This window comes from Parasteatoda tepidariorum, chromosome 2, assembly GCF_982258835.1.
Source record: "Parasteatoda tepidariorum strain Cologne lab strain chromosome 2, Ptep-v5.0, whole genome shotgun sequence".
NCBI classification, from domain to species: domain Eukaryota; kingdom Metazoa; phylum Arthropoda; class Arachnida; order Araneae; family Theridiidae; genus Parasteatoda; species Parasteatoda tepidariorum.
Genome location: NC_141756.1, coordinates 19,713,301 through 19,735,999, shown reverse-complemented (window position 1 = coordinate 19,735,999; position 22,699 = coordinate 19,713,301). Strand labels below are relative to the sequence as shown.

The following is a 22,699-nucleotide window of genomic DNA, read 5'->3' as shown; positions in this document are numbered from 1 at the left end:
TCAGAAATAGTGATAATTTGTTTATAGTTAAATGTTGTAAAATTGTAATTAGATTATATTTTTATTATTTTTTAATAAATGGTGCATTTATAAAAATAAAACAATTATTGATTAGTTATAAATAATTAAAACATATTAATGATTTTTGCACTTATCGAGCAACTTAAGAATTGATTTTTATTTTATCAAATTATTATCGTCCTCTTTTTAAATATAATTATTATAATTATATGTTTTGATATTTTTAATTTTTTCAATAGCTTGTTATATATTGTAAGCACGATTTCTTTAATACACTTTTCTAAAATTTGTGACTTAAAAATTCCTCAAGAGTAAAAATATTTCTATTTAAGTAAATGTAAAATTTGTATGTGACCCAAAAATAAACCAAAGAGATATTTAACAATTCATTTTAGTATAAATAAATATTTTATTCCTTTTTAACTTTATTATTAAAGTTATTATTAAAACTTGAATATTATAATTTTAAGTATTATATCAGAAATTAGTAACAATTTCATTGAAACAACTATTTTAAAGATATTTCCTAATTAGTAGTAAACACAATAATATATAGTTTTCGATTATGGAGATATAAGTAGTTAGTGCTAAATATTAATTTTGTGTAAATAACGTAGCATGAATATGAGTACATATTTTTAACATTATTCTGTAACCTAGAAATATTAATTAAAATTCTGTTTTGATGAGTTTTTTTTAAACTTTTCTTTTTCTGAATAATTTGTTACAGATTGTCTTTTGTAACATATTTGTGAGGTAAAAAAATGTGATTTAAAAATTTCTCAAAAGAAAAAATATTTTTATTTTAGTGAACAGAAAATTAAAATATTGCTGTTAATCAAAGTTTACAAATTTTAAATATTTACATGACAATCCAAAGGTATTAAGATAGATTATTATTAAATCATAAGTAGCAAAACATGATTAAATAATACAAAAATTAAAATGCGTAATCTTTAAAACGGGAAAAAGGAAAGAGGGCGCTATTATCATTTCCGCCCTTAGAACATCAGAGTTCTAAGCGTGCAATCCCTTTTTAAAGAGAACTTAGGGGTGTGTGTGTGTGGGGGGGGGAAGAAATGTGATATTACTCTTCAAGTATTTTGTACTGGTGGTAGTTGTGTCCGTGCAGAATATTTTGAGCTGTGTCTTTGCTGAATATGGCTTGTCACGTAAGTTATAGAATTTTCATACATTTTTTTTCCCCGCGTCTCTTTAAATATATATTTCCTGTTATTTTACTCAGTTGCTTAACGTTTTTTAATCGTACGTTTCTATAATGTTTCTTAATCAAATATATGTAAATAAGCATGAAATCTAAACTATATTAAATGTAGGAAAAACATATTCCATAGCTCTATTTTGTAAATTTTAAAGCATATATTTTTTGTTATTTATATTTATTTGGCTTTCAATGTTTATAAAGAACACATTTTCATTATATAGTTAGTCATTTGCATACCTTATACTTTAAAAGTTTAACTAATTTAAGGATATCTCCTTATTAGTAGTAAGCCTTATATTATATAGTTTTGGATTATAGACTTAACTTTAATTAGCATTAAATATTAAATTTCTTTAAGTAACGTTGCAGAAATTTGGGTTCATAATGTTAATTGTATCCGGTTACAAAGAATTTTTAAATAAAAATTTCGTTTGGTGGAATTTTTTTTTTCTTCGCAATATTTATTGTTTGAATTTCGGGAAGTTTTAAAATATTCCATAATAACATGTTTCGGAGAAGAAAATTTTTTTTCTTTTAATGTATAAATGTTTTTACTTAAAAAAATTCAAAAATTAAAAATTTTTAATTTAATTTTATTTAGTAAAACATATTGCTTGGTAATATTTATCTCTTTAACGATAAACTATATTTTTTGAATTCTCAATTGTATGTTAATAACTTTATAATTTAAAAAGAGGCTATGATGTATTTTATTCAATTTCAGGAGTAGTGATAATTTGTTTATAGCTAAATATTATAAAATTGTAATTAGATTATATTTTTATTATTTGTTATAAATGGTGCTTTTATAAAATTAAAACAATTATTAATTGGTTATAAAGTAGCAACTTAGAATTGATTTTTGTTTTTATCAAATTATTATCGCCGTTTTTTAAATATAATTATTTTTTTAAAAATATTTTTAATTTTTTCAATAGCTTGTTACATGTTGTAAGCACGATTTCTTTAATACACTTTTCTAAAATTTGTGATTTAAAAATTTCTCAAGAGTAAAAATATTTCTATTTAAATAAACGTAAAAATAGTATGTGACCCAAAAATAAACCACAGAGATATTTAACAATTTATTTTAGTAAAAATAAATATTTTATTCCTTTTAACTTTATAATTAAAGTTTGTATTAAAACTTGAATATCATAATTTTAAGTATTATATCAGAAATCAGTAATAATTTTATTGAAATAGCTACTAGTTAAATCTTTCATTCATAAAAAATTAGAGGGTTTACTTATACAAGCATAAAATCAGTTTCCGATTCAAAACAAAATATAAAAATAATTAGTATATGATTTATATATATATATATATATATATATATATATATATATATATATATATATATATATATATATATATATATATATATATATATATATATATATATATATATATATATATATATATATATATATATATATATATATATATATATATATATATATATATATATATATATATATATATATATATATATATATATATATATATATATATATATATATATATATATATATATATATATATATATATATATATATATATATATATATATATATAAATCATTTACTAATTATTTTTTTATTTTGTTTTGAATCGGAAACTGATTTTATGCTTGTATAAGTAAACCCTCTAATTTTTTATGAATGAAAGATTTAACTAGTAGCTATTTCAGTAAAATTATTACTGATTTCTGATATAATACTTAAAATTATAATATTCAAGTTTTAATACAAACTTTATTTATAAAGTTAAAAGGAATAAAATATTTATTTTTTTGACAATTTTTTTGAAGAATTGGCCCGTTCATTTATTTATTTTTTCGACTCAAATCACTCCAGCTTTCGATTAAATCCTATGAGCAGCAAGTCTTGAATTTTAAAAGTTTATCGTCATCCTGATTACGCATATCCCTTAAGAGTGTGAGTCAGAACGCAAGCTGAGCTGAATCGTTTTTGAAATCGTTGTTTTGCTAGAAAACTGCAGCAATTCAATGTGGAAGATTTAAATTTTAAAGTACATAGTCAGTGATAACAAATTTTTATGCAAAGCTGTGAATTCTAATACTCTCTGTCAATCACCAGATATAACCCAATAAAAGTCTTGCTGATTTCATGAAATAGTTGATTATTAGCTAAAGCAATCCGCCAAATCAAAAATTTTTTTTAGTCTAATGTACCAGTACTCTTCCCACCTAAAAATAAAAATACCAATCTTTAGGTACTGTAGAGACCATCATTAACAAGTTCAGTGTCGGGGCTCGCCCATGGGATGTTCGTCAGACAGTAGTTGTTGTTTTTATAGGGTTTGCTTCTTTTATAATTTAATTAGTGAACAGGGTGATCAAAAAAAGTAAATAAATTGTTGAGTTTTTTTTTCTTAAATAAAATAGTTTTAAAAATTATATTTTATTTTTTGTTAAACAGTTTTAAAATATTCAGCTTTCTCTGCATTATAATTCTCATTTTAATTACTTGTGAAAGAATTTTGATCGATTGATTTTAAATGACAATAGACCTGATGTTTTTCAAGTAAATTGAAATATTTACTTACATCTGTGCTACTAAGAACAGTTCTTCCTCCAGCTTGGAGGAAATAAATGAATTATTTAAACGCAGCACTTTCTTCCATCTGCCTTACTTTTTTATGTTTTTGACTAAAGGGAAGAGAGATTGCGAACTATTAATACAAAATTCTCTCTTAGAATAAAATTCCTATAAGAATCGGAAAATAGTTTCCTTCTTTATTTTTGCTTACGAGAAATTTGAATGTTTATTGGCTAAACGGTAGGAAGGCGCGGTTTTGACGCAATGTCGGAATGGATTATTTTTGTAGAAGGCGGAGCAAAGAGTTCTCTTGTCCTGCCTACTAGTGGAAGCGAAATATAGATGGACCTTTCCTTTTTTTTTTCCTTTCCATTAATGAACTTTAAATAAGCCGACAGTCTGTTTTCATTAAACAAAGCATTGCATTTTGAAATATTCAAGACAAGCAATTGCTTAAGCATGCGAAATAAAATTTGAGTTTTATTTATATGCATTAGTAGGTATTTTTTTTTAATAAAAAAATATTGCAAAATATTGACTATTTTAAAAAACTTACATTTTCTTATGGGAAAAAAAATAAGTGTCGCTTTAAAGAAAAAAATAAAATACTTAAGTAAAAAATATAAAATAATGTTACATGGACCCTGATGTTCCCTAAAACTTGAATATTTTAATAAGTGTTTCGCATTGGCAAAAATATTGGGGAAAACTGTTATAGAGAATAAGGCAAAGGCTGTATAGGTCATTTATTTTATGCACAAGAAAAAAATGTAATTTATCTCTTTGATAGATTGATATTCCAACCATTGATCCCTATTATGATGCGACCGGAATTGCTGCGGAAATCGAGTTGCTATCAAGTGATGAACAGCAGGTGAGTAATAGATATTTGATACTAAATTATTATTATTAGTCATATTATTATTGACAAGAATTTAAATTTTTCCTTACGTTTTGGTGAAATATTTTAATGATTAATGTTAACATAACCAGTTTTTGTGTCAATGTGCTTATGTCTAAATAGCACTATTCAATTAAAACGAAGTGCATTTCAAGTAATAAAAAATTTCCTTTTTAAAATCACCGCTTCTGTTATATATTTTAAGAATATCTATCATAGTTTAAAATGATGCATAAGTTTATGTTCAAGTTCTCACAGTTAAAATTCAATTTATCTTCAAATAAAAATACAAAAATGTTATATAATTATTATTATTATTGACAAGCATTTCAAAGTTTCTTTACGTGTAAGATGTTTTGCAGCAACTGTCCAATTTTAAATAATGGACGAAATTCGGTTTATTAATAAATAATGCTTAAAAGATTTTAATGATAAATGCTAAAGTGATCAAATTTCGCCTTAATTTGATTAAGTCTAAGTAGTAGTATTATATAAAAGAAATGCATTTCAAGTAATTAAAAAAATAATTCATTTTTGCTTTAAAATGCAAGGTGTTTTGTAAGCACCGCTTTTAATTTTAAGAATCTCTTTCACACATCATGAAATGATGCGCAAATGTTTGTTCAAGTTAAAAAAAAGGAGAAAAAAAACACAAAAATGTTTTGATATAGAACCTGATTTTGCTGTTTTTAATTTAGCTTTATTGAATAATGATTCGTTAGATTTGAAACACTTCTTTGTTTTTCTCGTCTTAAACATTAATTTAAGCCTACTATTGTGTAGATAATTTGAATTTTTTTTTAGACCGAGATTTTAGAATTATATGTTTAAGTTGATGTTAATCAGGGTTTTCTGAGATATAAATTGTTATTAGCATTAAATTATTATGGAAAAACTTACCAGGTTTCACTTTTTCTATTTGTAAAAATGGGTCTTTGGTTTGTAACAATCTTCCTTTCAATGAAAAATTTTGTCATAACTTTCATTTTTTCTGGAATTTGACGTATAAATAAATATATACTATATTATAAATTTTTTATTTTGTGAAAATTTTTAAAAACACCGTTTTATTTTTTAAAATTCTTTTTAGTCAAGTCCATCGTATTCTTCGGATGACTCGTCGAAAGAAAAAATCTCAGTAAGTAATAAATTTTTGAAGTATCGAAAATGATACAATTGTTTAAATAATAATTTTGGTTCCAAATTTTTTTCTCAGTGTAAAAGCAGAATGTTGTTAAATTCTGTTGTTTCATTTGAATATTGTTTGAGTTTCACATGTATCTTGAGTAAATTTTTTAAAAGATATAAGCGTTTCAATTTCTGGTAATTTAAATTTTATTTCTCTTTATTAGTTGACTCCTGATACTGATGAATCGTCGGGAGAAGAGAAGATTGTAAGTATTGAGTAAAGAATCTAATTAAAATTTTAATTGAATATGATTTCAGACTTTTTAAAAAACTTTTTCGATATAATTATTTTCAAAAACTCAAATTTTATTATTTAATTTAAATATAGTAAAATTGGTAGCGTTTAAAATTTTTTCTCAGATTTCATATTTGGAATGGATGAGTACATTACTTTTCAGGTGATCCCTTTGTATTATTCAGAACCTACTGATAGATTTTTCCTTCTGAAATTACGGTAAAATAACCGACAGCAGTCTGTCCATCAGATTAACTATAAAGTTTATGGTTAGAGACATTTCTTTACCGTTACCGGTTTAAAACTGTTTACGACTGCTACTGTTAAAAATCCATGAATGCAAAACTATACGGTTTTGTAACCATTTACAACCAGCATAGATTCTAAAATTAAACTTGAACGGAAATTGGAGCTCTGCTGCTGTTGAGCCATTTATGTGGGAATGGTTCAATATATATAATGCATGATCACTGAAGAGTGGAGGACTCTGGAAACTATTTATGTACTGTAGAAATGGGAGCAATATTGTACTATCAACACTGGGATTCGAACCCCTTTTTAGTCGGTCATGTGATGGACCGTTTAGCCAAAGCCTCCTACTCTAGGTGGCTTTGGTTTAGCCCTCTCATCTATAGTATGTATTACGGAGCAAAATGGCTCCCATTTGAAGCGGGTGGAATTCTGGTTATTTAATCATATCAGGAAAAAACGATCGATAAAGCTTTTTTTCACGCTTAACAGCTTGAATATTATTTTTTATGGTAATTTAACCATTTTGGTTGAATAGGGTGAAACAACAATTGAATAAATCGCTAGTTAACCATTTTTACCCAGAAATTTCTAACAGTGCACTAACTGATATTATGGTTTTTTAAAATCTAAACTTTTACCACATAAATTTAGTACCACTGATTTAAATGCGTATGATTCGTGACAGCCTTCTAAAAAAACTATGTTGATTTTTGCTTTTTAAAAGATTTTTTTTTTTAATGTGCTAAGTAATTAAAAATATAGGGCTTTTATTTTTTGTTTAAAAGAAAAGCGCAATTTTCGTAAGAGAATCTTGAAAAACAGAATAAAATGTTATGTCCATGTCACTGAAGAGTTAAAAACATTTCCTTAATTAGTTATTTCCCTTTACCGCATTTTCAACAACCATTTTTTTAATATATTTTTTAAGCTAAGTTTATTTTCTTAATACGTATTTTGAGTTGCCCATTTTCGTAAAAACGCATTTTGAGCTGAGTCCATTTCTTTAAACACGTATTTTGAGCTATGTTTGAAAAAAAAAATTCTCCGGGTGTGTATTAAATTGTAATATAACGTTTAAGGAAATTATGTACTTACATTTATTTTGCTGTTTAAATTATCAAAATGATAGAAAATAAAAATGTGAAAAAAGTTATTTATTCATTTATTTTTTAAAAAATTAGAAAGAAGCACCTGATAACTCGTCTCCTGTACCTGAAGATGATTTGGAAGTAAGAATAATTTTGTTATTATCAGGTTTTTATTTCTCTCTTTAGTGACAAAATGTCCAATTCAATTATCATTTCAGTGACTATTTAGTGACAAAATATTTTAAAAGTATAAATTTTGTCACATTTGCTCAACGATAATTTTAATTAAAATTACAAATAAATTTTGAATATCACATTTCAAATTATACGTATATAGTTAATCTTTCTTTTGGCGAGTTAAACTTCTAGCTCATAGTAAATCTAATAGAATAAAACCGCACCAGAATATACAACATATAATTAAGAGTTAAAGATTGTGTATTAGGTGCGCACAGTATGGTATCCGTGTTGGAGGATGATAAAAAAATTAATACCACAGTGCCTATATTAAACATTATACCACTAATACTTAGAACGGCAATACCAGTAGTATTTAAGGCTATATTTAATTCTTAAATAAAAGGCGTCATAAAAACTGGTATCTTAGGTTAAATATTAAAGGCGTCGGTAAGACTCGGGCGAACTTTAAAATGAACACCGATTCAAAAATAATTACATAAATATTAGTATCTTTACTAATAATATTCGATAACTGCAATTGACTAACTTGTGCCGTGGTAGCTCAGGGGATAGAGCGTTCACCTTCCAATGAGTTAAACCAAGCTCGAATCCCAGCGATGGCTTATTGATAGGAATTCTGCACCCGGCACGCACACATCACAGTGATGACGTAAGATACCCTCAATGGTAGACGGATCCTGAATGGTAGAGGGATCCGCTTTGCCGTCAGGATAAGCATGAGAGGTTTTCGTGGTTTTCTTTCCATCCAACGCAAATGCGATTTAGTTCCATCAAAAAGTTTTCGATGGCGATTTTCTCCCAATACTAGATTCACGAGTTTCTTTGTTATCTGGATTGGGTTTGAAATTACAAGGCTATGGAGTTGAACATTAGTAGTCCTAAACCCGAAAATTGCGTCGGTTGTTCAACGACGGATATAAAATAAAATAATACTGATTAATTTAATTAATAGGTTAAATTAATAGGTTAATTAGGGTCGTTAAAAGTCTAAATTATTGGAGAATAGAAATTGATTCATCGAGGAAAAAGCATAAAAAATTACCTCATTATTATTGTCACTAATGATGCTTAATTAATTTCAGCAATAATTATTAGTCTCAATAATGTTAATTGAAGCTTTTAAATAGTACACCTACTATTGGTACTGTAGAAATAGGCTTTGAAACAGATAACTAAGGTTGAAATTGTTGATTGTGGTGATTTTTTGACTATCAGGTGTTGAAGTCAAACAATAGCTATCTGCCAAATTAATTGTTATATGCCAATAGTTATATTTCAATTTGACTCAATCTAATTAATCTTTATTTTGATTATGCGAACTTCTAAAAACATGCCATGCTTAATCTGATAACATAAAATTACAGGGAAGGGTAATAATTAATACTAATAATAACAAAAACTGCAACTATTTTAGTTAAATTAATTGCATCACCAGATGTCTGTCAGTTGGTAACTTTGTCAGTAAGTCTTTCAGCTGTTTGTATAACTTCGTAGTGTTGATTGACACAGATTCTTATTGATGATTATTTCGTTTCTTACTGATGACTATTCGATTCAGCTAGTCATAAAAATAATTAGTTGTATAAATTTTTTTTTGTTAAACTAAGTATTATTATTGAACATTCTTTTTTGTTTTTCGTTTTAAGCATATCGTAATGAATATTATTTTTGTTGGTATTATTATTCGCCATTGCTGTGAGATTTTAATTTAGATAATAATCCAAAAACTGAAAATTTACAATTACAATTTTATGTATTGAAAGCAATATTTTTTAAGAAATGTAATTTATAGAGTTTTTTTTTTTAAAATTAAGATTTATTTGAATTGCTAAAATAATGAACATTGCATAATTAATCGTTTTTACTTTTTTCAAAACAGGTTCTGGCTATTTTCATTGATAAGCTTTTAGCAAAAGACGAGAAGGAAAAATCTGCGTCTATGGTAAGATCTTTTGTTTTTAATTAAATTATAATTAAATTATAATTAAATTCTAATTAAGAAGATGAATTCTACTTCCTTAGATTTTTTTCCATAAATTCTGAATGTCTTTTTAATTATATCATACATACTTGTAAATATTAATACAATAATGTAATATTAATACAATAATTAATACAATAAGTAAATATAAATACAATACTTTTAATATTTTTTCTTTGCAAAATCAATAATAACTAAGTGCATTTTTTTATTAGCAGAAAATTGATGAGTAAATTATGAATAAATTATAATAAATTATAATTTTTTTATTAAATTGTAATTAAGAAGATGAATTTCATTTCCTTATACTTTTTTTTTTTCATAAATTCTTAAGTCTATTTTATTGTAACGTACATACTTGTAAATATTAATACAATAATGTTTTTAATCGAGTGCCTTTAATTTTTTTTTCTTTGCAAAATCAATAACTAATTGCATTTTTTTATTAGCAGAAAACTGATGAGTAAATTATGAATAAATTATGATTAATTTTAATTATTTTATTAAATTGTAATTAAGTAGATGATCCTTAGACTTTTTTTTCATTAATTCTTAAAGTCTATTTTATTATAACGTACATACTTGTAAATATTAATACAATAATGTTTTTAATCGAGTGCTTTTAATTTTTTTTTCTTCGCAAAATCAATAACAACTAATAGCATTTTTTTATTAGCAGAAAACTGATGAGTATAAGGAAATTTTGAAGATAAACGAAGATTATGTAAGTATAGTATGATTGAAATTTAAAACAAAACATTGATTATTGATTTATTGTTAAGGGAAAATAGGTTACCTGCATCTTCTAAAAAAATGTTTTAAATTTCTGAATAAGAAGTTATATATTTATTGTTGTGAATCATTTAATTTTACAATAAACTTTCTGAAGTGCATGTGACGAAAAGATATTTCAAGACGCGAAAATAAATGACGCAAAATTTATGATATGTAAAAGTAAATGACTGCTCACATGACCAACGTAAGTTCCGATTTTCATTCATTGTTGTAAAAAATAGTTACTTATAATGTATTTGGCACAACAATGCCAAAAAAATTTCGAATCAAAAGTTATATCTAAAAGCCACATCTTTTCTCAGAATTTTTTTTTTTTTTTTTTTTACTGAAATATTCGTAAAAAAGATTAATGTGATAAGTCTATTGCTGAAATATGTTCTTTATTTACAATTAATTACGTTATATGTTACAAATATTTTTACAACAGTTAGTAAAGTTATTAATGTACGTGATACGACAAAAAAGGCACACAATATTTACCAGAGTTTATTTTTTATTTTACTTGTTATAAAAATGTTAAATAACGTAAATGTCAAGCAGGCATTGTCATAAGCCTATTATATGATGTCTGTTTTTTCTTTCTTTATTAATATTCTTGATTTCTTTTTCTTTTTTGAATTTTAACTTGTAAAACCATGGCTGGCCACTCCTACTGCGTGAAAGAGGGTATTAGGGCATCTTTTCTTGATATTTTAATTTATTTGTAAATTTAATATTTTAATATTAACCATCAAATTTGCATGTAAGTGAATGCAAGCCTGTCTATAATTCTACGACTTAGAATATTGTAACCATAAAAATATGTTTGAATTATTATTATTTTTTAAAATGAACCCTTCTGTTTTAATCTCTCCATTTTATTAACCAATTAAATGTATGAAAGAAAAATAATCATGCGAAAAAATTAATCCTGGTAAAAATTTGGAGAAATCTACACGTTAATTTTTAGTTGGTTATAGAAATCATTTTCGCCTTTTTTTTAAAATTTTACATTTGTGTCTTCGATACATAAATTTTGTTCTTCAACTGCATATTTTTTTACGAAAAGATTAAACTACGAATTGAATCATGTCTGATAAAATGTTATTATATTTTCTGTTTAAATTGAAAAATTAGCTTCTTTTTCATTCTTTTAAATTTTTTTTTCAGGAAATAGACTGTATAAAGGCTGATCTATTCAGAAGTTCTGAGAATTATGTAAGAATGGTTTTTAATTTCTTATTAAATACAAATATTTTTTGATGATTATTAATTACGTATTTTTAATAATTTTTCTTCTTTTTTTTTGCAGATGATTTCGAAAAAAGAAACAAATATTACGAATCTCGAAAAAGAATGTGTAAGTATTTCGTGTTCTCTATTAATAATTTCGTGTTTGACTATTAAAATTGATATTAAAAATAATTTTTTAGCTGTGAAAGTTCAGATGCATCTTTCATTTCATTCACTGTATTTACATGTTAGTAATTGCTCATCTTTATCTTTTACAGAAGGCTTCGGAAGATAATATATTTGAAAAGGCTAGCCATGTCGAAGAGGAACTGAAGGTGAATATCTTGAAAGCATTTACCTAAAAAGAAATGCTGATATTAATTCGAATATTATTTTTTTACCTTCTTTAGACATTTAAACTATTATTTTTATATTTTCACTATTTTTCTTCCTTTATTTTTAAGAAAATTATTATTATACTCAATGTCGCTCTCATTAATAGCTCCCATTAATAGTAGGTCAAATGATGCACTTATTTCAACTTCTAGAGACCATAACACACATACTTGTAGACTAAAATTCTAAAAATTAAATTCTTATTCGATATTTGAATATTTTAAAATTCTGAGTTAATTTTTTTGAATACATAATCAAACAAATATTTTCATGCGTTTTTATAGAAACAATTTAATATATAATGATAAAATTTACAACTATTAATGAAATTCAAAAAAAAAAAAACATTTTTTTTTTGTTTTTTATTGAGTTTAGAAAAAACTTCATGTTTAACCAGAAAATTACTTTCATGTTATTTATCAACTTGCTTAGAAATATGTTTTATCATTGAGAATTCTTTTATTTTTCAAGGCTTTTGTTGCAGATAAAAACAACAAACTGATACGCAATATTAAAAACTTAAAAAAAAAAAAAAATGGTTTCATTCAGTTGATCAAATTATACATTTTATTTTTTTAATAATTAATATTTAATGTCTGAGATGCCATCTTATAATAAAACAGCTTTAATTTCCCAAAAAGTTTTAATTAAAAATCAAGCAATTTCGGGTATTTTTTAAAACTCAAATAATTTTTCACTTGATTTTTTTAATTTTAATTTTAAAATTATGCTAGTAAGCTTTAGGTTTCAAATATTTATCGTTATCTTATTTTATTTTCATGAACAAGAATTCATTTGATCTCATAAATATTTATTTTTTCCTCTTGAAAATTATTAATTATGATTTTAGAAACTAGTAGAAGAGGAAGAAGCTTTAATACTGAAATTGACGAAAGCAAAGAAAGTTACTGAATCTGTAAGTCGTAATTCCCTTTAATTCTTTTATTTTCTTACATTTAAAATTACATTTTCCAATAAATATATACATATTAAGAGAACAAAGAGTTTATCTTAGAAATCATCCTTTAAAAATCATACGAATTGTGTTTTTTTTTTTTTTTAAATTCATGCTTTTAAACATTATTTGATAAAGAGGACAGTGTTTTATTTTTATTTTATTACTACATTTGTAAACTTTATTTACAGAATTTTATTTTTGCAAGATTTTATATGTTTTGAATGAGTACTACTTGAGTACTATGAGTACTTACTCTACAAATGTATTGTATATGTAAATATTAAAGAGTTTTACAGATGAATATTAAAATACATTGCAAAATAAAAGATAATAAGAAAAAAAAAAAGCTTTTCATTTTTCCGAAACTTGCTTTACTCATCAAATAAAACAATTAAAACAAAAACTGTATTTTACAATTGGAATATTTTTGGTTCGTTAAGAAATAAAACTTTATTTTTAAATGTCCCACAAGATGTAAGATCAAATTAAGATGATTTTATCAAGATGTTTAAATGTTTCTTTCAGGATCATAAGCCACGAAGAAAAAGGAAAAGAAAAAATGATAAGGAAAATGTAAGTTATTATTTTTCTTTTCTGTGTAAAATAAATAATGAAAATAATTTTACAGCATTATTTTTGTTTAGTTACTCTAATTTTAATTAAAAATAATTTATAATTTTTTAGCACTATTATAACTGTATTGCAATTTTCAAACAGTGAATTTAAAAAAAAATTTTAGACTGTTTTTTTTTTTTACTAAATCGGTCTCTGATGGGCCCGTTTTCTGTAAAATAAGCCTTTTGATGTAAAATAGACCTTTTGTAGCAAATCGTATAAGCTTTACATAGGCAAACAATTTTACATTTATTAATTTTTATCTCGCATATTTTTACCAGGTAAAGCAAAGAAACTCGCAACTTCAATACATTATTTTTATTACTAAATTATTTTTACTTTTAGAGAGGATTATTATGTAAGTAATATTTACTTAAACATTCTTTTTTTTAAAACTGAACTTAAAACCAATTCCAGAAAATTTTCTTAGGAAAAAAGAAAATATTAATTAGACGGTAAAATCTTCTAAGCGTGTAAAACTAAATATCAATTTTTCTACGACATCTTCATATTTTCTTTTTTTTTAAATTTATTTATGTATGAAATATATTATTTTAATTTATTTATGTATAAATATTCATCGACACTTTATTTGATTATTAGGATTTGAGTTTTAAAAATTCACCTTCTTCAATTTTTTTTTTCAAAGCATGTGTTAATATTTGATTCCGTTATTTAATTAATATTTAGCATTAATTCAACTGTCACATTTGAGATCACCTTGTAGAACTTCGGAGATTGCTTTTAAATTCGATCATGAAATTTGATCATTAGAAAAACTATTGAGGGTAAAATCTTTTCTTTTTATGGATTAATGTGCAATGAGCAAAATAAATAAATTAATTAATTAATAAAAATTAATAAATAAATAAATAAATAAGCAAGTGGACTGCTCTAAAAAACTTTCGATTCAATGATCGGATCTTCACGTTCTAGGACTCAATCTTAATGGTTTAAGGGAATAACTTTATATATGCTAATTAGTTAGTTAAGAGGATATTTTAAGTTACGAAATCAGATACAGAAACACATTTGTTCAAAGTGGTTCGAAAGTAGGTTGATTTTAAATATATATTCTAATTAATTTACTATGTATTATTAATTTTAATATTATTTATAACCATAACTATAATTAGTTGAAAGTTAATAAATTAGTTAATATAATTAATTTATAATTATTAATTTTAATATTATTCATATTCATTATTTATATTCATAATTAGTTAATTAAATTAATAAATTAGTTGATATAATTAATTTACAATTATTAATTTAAATATGTCGATAGTTCATATTTTAACTTACAAATCAGTGAAAGATGATTTCAGATATAGAAATATACCTTCTCTGAATTAACATACTTTTTTGACGACAGATTAAGGAAAGGGATAGCAGCTATCTGGGAAATGCGGTTTCAATAGTCTGGACAGGAGAGAGCTCCAAAGCTTGAACCCCTTAATGTTAATTTTACTTTTTTTGGATATTTCACAATGTCTCAAGAACATTTTAAGTGGATTGAAGAATGTTTGTACACAATTATAAAATATATTTTTCTAAAGCAAAATATAACTTTTAATAAATATTGATTATTTTTTATTATTTTATTTAAAAACAGTCGAAATTTTTTTTTAAATTTTAAGGTATGCAATTTTTTATATCATTTTAAAAAATACAATTTTAAATAGCAAAAGTAAATTTTTTCTTTTTAACGAAGTCAGTTGAATAGCTCCTGATAAATCAAATTTTGAAAAAGTCATATTTTTAAAATTAAAAAGACATGTGAATTCAGAAGAAAGTGTCTTTTTGTGTCTGATTTTATAACTTAAATCATCCTATTAATTAGTTTAAGCGAGGTCACTCCCTCGAGCCGTTAAGATTGAGTCCCAAAACGCGAAAATCCGATATTTAAAATAAAAGTTATTTAGGGGTTCATTTTTTATTTTGTGTACTGAACACATAATGCAGTAGTATTACTATCTGCCTCAAGTTTTTCGTTGTACATTTTATATGATCAGTTTTATTAAAATGCCTAAAAATAATAGTCGGAAATTTTTTTTTAGGAGTGCTCAGATGGTTTTTACGTTTCCATCTCTGAGCGTGCGAAGAATAATAAAAGAAGCTGTCGAAAATGAGTAAGTTTTTTTCTTCTTTTTTTTCTTACTATTACTTGCATTATTTTTAAGTTTTTCACACATTCGCCTTCAAAACATTTCATGTTTAGCTTTAAACGGTTATAGGAATCGATTGATTAAATATAAATTTTCCTGATTATACAATTCATACACTCCAAAAATGTACAAAAAGGAAGGAAAAAAAATAGTCGACATGAGCAAAAAAAAAGAAGGTGGTATTCATTTTCAATATGTTCACTTCAATATGTCGGTACCAACTGAAATATGTTGACTGTTTTTTCTTATTTATATTTTCTTCTTATATATTTTTTAAACTAAAAAAGTTTTTAATCGGGTAAGATCTTACCACTTTAGTTTTTAAGGATTATTTGTTTGATTATTATAACTTTATTAAAAAGATAACCAATGACACATTTTACATAAGAGTATTCTCGTTCATTTTAAGAAAAGGTATTTTTGAATAAAATACAGTGGAACCTGTCTAAATTGACCACCCTCGGGACCAAGTCAAATGGCCGCTATATAGGGGTGGTCACTTTATGAAGACTCTTTAAAAAGGACTCTTTAAATACCTTACTCAAGGTGCTCACTTTACCCAGGTGGTCACTTTTACTGGCTCCACTGTATAATCAGAGATATTCTGTAATACAAAGAGGGGTGGGTGTAGCTACTGAGTGTTCAATGTGTCCATGCATGCGTAAAGATTTAGGCGTTCTTTTTCTTTTCTTTATTACCTTCGCATAGCAGATTGAAATATCTATCGCTGTTTATGGGCAAATAACTTTTTAAATGTTTTACACTTAAAAAAATGAATTTTTTGAATTTTTCTTTACTTTTTGGATAAAAACACTTCAGGCGGTAGGTATGTACTTTATTTATGTCGCCCTAGAGCTTCACAATGAGATTTTGATAAAGATCTGGGAAACATCCTTCAGTGATGCTTCAGGGAACCGTGTCTTTTACAATCAGTCCACTGCGGGACCATTTGAGACGAACAGAAAATGTCTGGGAATGCCTCTCGGGGGGAAAAAATACAGTGTTATTTTTTGAAATTTTCTAATATTCTTATTAACTATTTTTCTTCCGATTTTGGAATAAAATTTTTTATTCTTTCTTTAGTTTGGATTGGACGTTCTTTTTACTTCGCATTCTTCCTCATAAAACCTTGTATGACATTATTTTGCTTTCTAATCTCTCCATTTCATTTCATTTTATTTTATTTTGTAACTGGCCCTGAACAGCTGAACCAATTCTGAGTTTAAGACTATTAATGTTCAGCACCGTAGTGTTGCAATTTTAAACCCAACCCTGAAGACAAGGGAACTCTTTGATCAAGCATTGGGGTAAACTTCGTAGAGGACCGTTTGATGGAACTAACACGTATTTTCGTTCCACGGTGATAAAAACCTCCAATGGTAGTTAGAGGACAAAACTATTCTAACCCATGATCCGTCTACTACTGAGATTATTTAATGTTAGCACTGTTGTCGGTTTGAACTGGAAGCAGAATTCGTATCAACCAGCTATCGTTGGGATTTCAAACTGGGTCACCTCACTGGGAAGCGAGCGTTTAAGCACCTTAGCCACTTTGGCTCTACGTATATTAAATAGAAAGTATTATGCATCTTTAAAAATTATCTTAGCGAGAAATTCGATTACTAAATCAAAAGTTATAACAAGGTATTCTCTTTTTAAAATGGCGCCCATAAAGAGCTTGTTTTAATGAATTACATTTAATTTTAGTTCATGAAATGCACTGGCAAGCCATGAACTTCTTCTGGCAGAGTTTTTTAAAGTTAAAGTATTTAACTTTCTTTTTTGTTGATTTTATCGTGTAAATAAACAATATTCTATAACTATTTATGTAAATAAATGAACATTGATTTCAGAATTCATCAGGGAAATATACTATATGCGTCTTTTCAAATCTGCGAATTTGAGTTAATGCCAAATCACGGTCTTTGTTTTTGATGTGTTTTGTAATCACTAGCCGGTTAATACGATTTATATTTTTTATTAACAAGGTTTTTTAAAGCTAAGGAAAGTAATAAAAAAAAAAGAAAAAAAAACGTAGTTTAAGTGCCTTACGCTTGAAGCAAATCTATAATTTTAAACTGTATATACCATCTTGCTGTAAAGAATTATCTCTGCTTTATAACGGACAAATAATAAAAAAATATTTGAAACGTTTTTAACCATTTTTAAAAATCACCAATTTTTTTGAATTTTTTTTCACTCAGATAAAGATTATCAAAATCAGTGCCTTATTCTTATTTTTTAGAAATTTTTATGAGCACAGAAAATGCAGCTTCGGAGTAAATTTCAAAATATTTAAAAATGAGACCACAAACGGCTTTCATTTTCTTCAAAATGCAGCTTTTCTCCATTTTGCACCATTTTCATAACGAACATGAAGGCGCTTGTGAAAAATAGGCTAAGCTTGATCAAGCGGTCATGAGTAACAAAAAAAGCATCATTTCATGCAACGTCGAACAAAATAGCCCTTAAAATTCTTTTTCATAAGCTTTAGTAAATAAAAATGTTTATTTAAATATTTTCTAAGCTGATTTCTGTTACAATTAATAAAGCTAGTGGTGAAATGAACCTGACTGAGATAACACCAAAACAGTATTTAAAGATGCATGCAATTTTTTTAAATTATTAATTTTGTTAATTTATTTATTTTTAGATTTTGAGAAAAATCCTGTTTGAGAGATTGGATATAAGAAATGGAAAATAGAATATCAACATGAGAAGAAAAAAAAAGAAATAAAAATAGAAAAAAAGAAGAAAAAGAAATTTTTTTTTCACATCATTAGAACTGAAATGAATATATTGTCCTGAATGAAATGTATTGTGTATGTCTTTATATGCATGTTTAATTGATGTAAATGTTCAAATTATTCATTATCATACTATTAAATATTCATCGATTCACAGTTATAGTACAACACAAATGACGATAATCATGTAAATTTGAAAGATTTTTGTAAATAAGTTTAATAAACACTTTTGTTTTTGTATTATACAGATTATTAAGCGAATCATTCCAATTCGAATTGAAAATCCTGATAATTTTCATAAGGACTATAAGATAAAGGAAAATGGTGCAATTCGAAAAGTTTAATTAGTTCCTAGATATTTATTCAGGATGCTTTTTTGTACTAGTCTTTATCAATTTAAACAGATAAACATACATTTCCTTATATGATTTGAGATCTTATAATACGTATCCAAATTCCAAGTTCGTTTTTGTTAAAAAAAAAAAAAAAAAAAAAAAACAGAATAAATTTATAAATTAATAAAAAATTGTGTGAAAATATGGTCGCAATTAAGAATTCAATTAAGGCTGTCAAAAGTTTGCACAGTATTATGGTTTAATAATTAGATTCAGTTCTAAGTTGAACAAAATTTTCTTAGAGTAAAGGAACTTAATAAATTTCACAATAATTTTGTTCCTAGTGTGTATTTTTATTATTAAAATTATTGTTAAGCTCTCAATATAAGAAATTTAGTGGGAGTCACGGTTTTTAGGGCAAAGAAAATTCTAACAAGTTTTTCTTTTTTCAACTGAGTTAGTGAAAATACGGGTACTGTTTCCTCTAAAAGGATTTTTTAAGAAATAAAGCCTTTCTTTTAAATATGTAATTTCAAAATTCAATTTTGCTATTTGTAAAATATAAGTTATGATATATAAAATATAGTTAAAATACGAAATTAAATTTATAATAAGCATTTCTAAAAAAGAAATTTTTTTTTTGTTCTTTAAAATGAGTGAACAGAAAAAAAATGCTATAAAATAATCAAAAGCTTTGAAATGTTCCAAACGTACCTATTTCTAAACTATTAAAATGAAGAGTTAATCTGCGTGTGAGTTTCTCTTAGTACTATATCGATTTTCAGAATTAATAGAACTCTGTTCCTCCTATTGTCTTGATATTCGAACTGCGGCTGCGATCCTAAGACTCATTCGAAATTTTTAATTAGTTTGCTCGATTTAGCCAAACGAAAAATGAAATTTTTTCATAGGCTTAGGAGTCACCATTGATAAAAATGAGACAGCAGGCGATTTTCAATTTTCTAATATTTTAAAGATTTTATTAGCGATATTTATTAGCTTTTCTCATTAAAAAGAAGTTTTTTGCACTGAATTTTATGCTTAATTGGTTTTTATTTTTTATGTCTTACAAACTCATTGCTCAGCATTGTCACGATAGAATTGGTCAATTACGGAACAAATTTTGGCACATCTAGCATTATGGTAATTGGTGCAGTTTTAACAGGTACCAAATATAGCAATATAGATATAATGAATAATATTAGTACACTTGATGACTATTAAAACTGCAAAAATATTATGAAGCTTTATTATAGATAGTGTGAAAAGAGGTTTTTAACGGGTTTTCTTTTAAAGGGTTAAGTACCAGAGGAAATCGCTAAAAATGTTCTTTTTTTAATCAAAGTTTATTTTCAACTTAAAGGTTTTAACTTCGATTGCTCAAAGGTGTCATTTATGTTTCTTAATATTTTAGCTGATTCTTGATATTTTTTTAAAAATGATTTTTATTCAATGTTTATATTTTCATTTCAAAGATAAAAATTAACGTTTCAGAATTAAAGGAATTGTGTTTAAAAAAAGAAAGAAAAAAGAGAAAAAAAGTTTAAAAATTTAGTAAAAAAAAAAGTCTTTTATTAGAGCTGATTAAAATAAATGTCTTGAAATCAAATTTTTGTTTGAATAATGACAATAAGAATAAACATATTTATTATTAAAATTACGAGTAACTGCTAACTGTAATTTCTCCAATATTTGATAACTATGGGCTTCAAGTTGGTAATTAATATTTTTCTACGAGATTTGATATGCAATTATCTTTTTTAAAATTATAAATATGCATGCATAATGAATAAATAAAGCATTTAAAAGTGAACAATTTAACGTTGAGAAAAAGCAAAACATTTTAAAACGTTAAAGTAAGTAAATAGTAGTTAATAATGAAAGTGTCCTGAGTGAGTCAGTAAAGCTGCTCAAAATATATTAGAGTAAGTTTAATCAGCAAGAATGGGATTTCCACTATGGATTTTTATTTAATCAATAAAACGCGCTATCTACTATTCATAGGAAAGTGGTGATTACTCTAAAGTCACAGCAAAAAAATTTGTAAATTGCGGAAAAAGAAGCAATAATATGCAAACAATTTAACGTTAAGAAAAATAAGACATTGCAAGGCTTTAAAATAAATAAAAAGCAATTAGAAATTAGAGTGTCCAGTGTGAATCAGTGAAGCTACATAAAATATATTGGATTACGATTAATCAGTACGAATGAGGTTTTGGATTTTTATGGAAAAAGAAGCATTAATATGTAAGCAATTTAACGTTGAGAAAAATAAGACATTGCAAAGCTTTAAAATAAATAAAAAGCAATTAGAAATTAGAGTGTCCAGTGTGAATCAGTGAAGCTAAATAAAATATATTGGATTAAGATTAATCAGCAAGAATGAGGTTTTGGATTTTTATTTGATCGATATTATTTGCTTTCTTCTATTCATAGGTGAGTGGTGATTACTCTAAAGCCACAGCATAAAAATTTGTTAATTGCGGAAAAAGAAGCATTAATATGTAAACAATTTAACATTGAGAAAAATAAGACATTGGAGTGCTTTAAAATAAATAAAAAGCAATTAGAAATTAGAGTGTCCAGTGTGAATCAGTGAAGCTACATAAAATATATTGGATTAAGATTAATCAGCAAGAATGAGGTTTTGGATTTTTATTTGATCGATATTATTTGCTTTCTACTATTCATAGGAGAGTGGTGATTACTCTGAAGCCACAGCATAAAAATTTGTAAATTGCGGAAAAAGAAGAATTAATATGTAAACAATTTAACGTTGAGAAAAATAAGACATTGCAAAGCTTTAAAATAAATAAAAAGCAATTAGAAATTAGAATGTCCAGTGTGAATCAGTGAAGCTACATAAAATATATTGGATTAAGATTAATCAGCACGAATGAGGTTTTGGATTTTTATGGAAAAAGAAGCATTAATATGTAAACAATTTAACGTTGAGAAAAATAAGACATTGAAAAGCTTTAAAATAAATAAAAAGCAATTAGAAATTAGAGTGTCCAGTGTGAATCAGTGAAGCTAAATAAAATATATTGGATTAAGATTAATCAGCAAGAATGAGGTTTTGGATTTTTATTTGATCGATATTATTTGCTTTCTTCTATTCATAGGAGAGTGGTGATTACTCTAAAGCCACAGCATAAAAATTTGTAAATTGCGGAAAAAGAAACATTAATATGTAAACAATTTAACGGTGAGAAAAATAAGACATTGCAGAGCTTTAAAATAAATATAAAGCAATTAGAAATTAGAGTGACCAGTGTGAATCAGTTAAGCTACATAAAATATATTGGATTAAGATTAATCAGCAGGAATGAGGTTCTGATTTTAATTTGATCGATATCATTTGCTTTCTACTATTCATAGGAGAGTGGTGATTACTCTAAAGCTACGGCATAAAAATTTGTAAATTGCTGAAAAAAAAAGCATTAATATGTAAACTATTTAACATTGAGAAAAACAAAACATTGCACATCTTTAAAATAAATAAAAAGCAATTAGAAATGAAAGTGTCCAGTATGAGTCTGTGAAGCTACATCAAATACATTAGAGTAAGTTTAATCAGCAAGAATGGGGTTTTGGATTTTTATTTAATCGATATTATTTGCTATCTATAATTTATAGGCGAGTGGTAATTACTCAAAAACTACTTCATGAAAATTTGTAAAAAATTTTGCAAAAAATTTGTAAAAGTAAAACATTGCAAAACGTTAAAATAAATAAATAGCAATTACAAATGAAAGCGTGTCCAATGTGAACTATAATATATTTATTTACTCATTAATATTTTTTTCTTCCTAAA

The 22,699-nt window shown here is 25.3% G+C and overlaps 1 protein-coding gene and 1 long non-coding RNA gene across 2 annotated transcripts; both read left to right on the top strand.

Moving 5' to 3' along the window:
* The first annotated feature begins 1,044 nt into the window (after window positions 1–1,044).
* Window positions 1,045–10,123, top strand: LOC147814593 (uncharacterized). The gene is made up of 7 exons (XM_087156495.1): window positions 1,045–1,193; window positions 4,601–4,684; window positions 5,802–5,849; window positions 6,064–6,105; window positions 7,568–7,615; window positions 9,555–9,617; window positions 10,106–10,123. The coding sequence occupies exons 1-7, from the start codon at window positions 1,182–1,184 to the stop codon at window positions 10,121–10,123; spliced, it is 315 nt and encodes a 104-aa protein (XP_087012621.1). The 5' UTR covers window positions 1,045–1,181.
* Window positions 10,124–11,556: 1,433 nt separating this feature from the next.
* On the top strand, window positions 11,557–18,715 carry LOC147814592 (uncharacterized). The gene is made up of 7 exons (XR_015430732.1): window positions 11,557–11,648; window positions 11,743–11,790; window positions 11,942–11,998; window positions 12,910–12,975; window positions 13,543–13,590; window positions 15,693–15,764; window positions 18,454–18,715. It is a non-coding gene; the product is annotated as an uncharacterized LOC147814592 (long non-coding RNA).
* Window positions 18,716–22,699: the final 3,984 nt, after the last annotated feature.

What these genes read in the sequence shown, in the direction of transcription:
- LOC147814593 (XM_087156495.1), top strand. An exon ending in TATCAAGTGATGAACAGCAG is followed by an intron (nt 4,685 to 5,801) that starts GTGAGTAATAGA and finishes AATTCTTTTTAG; the next exon opens with TCAAGTCCATCGTATTCTTC. An exon ending in CGTCGAAAGAAAAAATCTCA is followed by an intron (nt 5,850 to 6,063) that starts GTAAGTAATAAA and finishes TCTCTTTATTAG; the next exon opens with TTGACTCCTGATACTGATGA.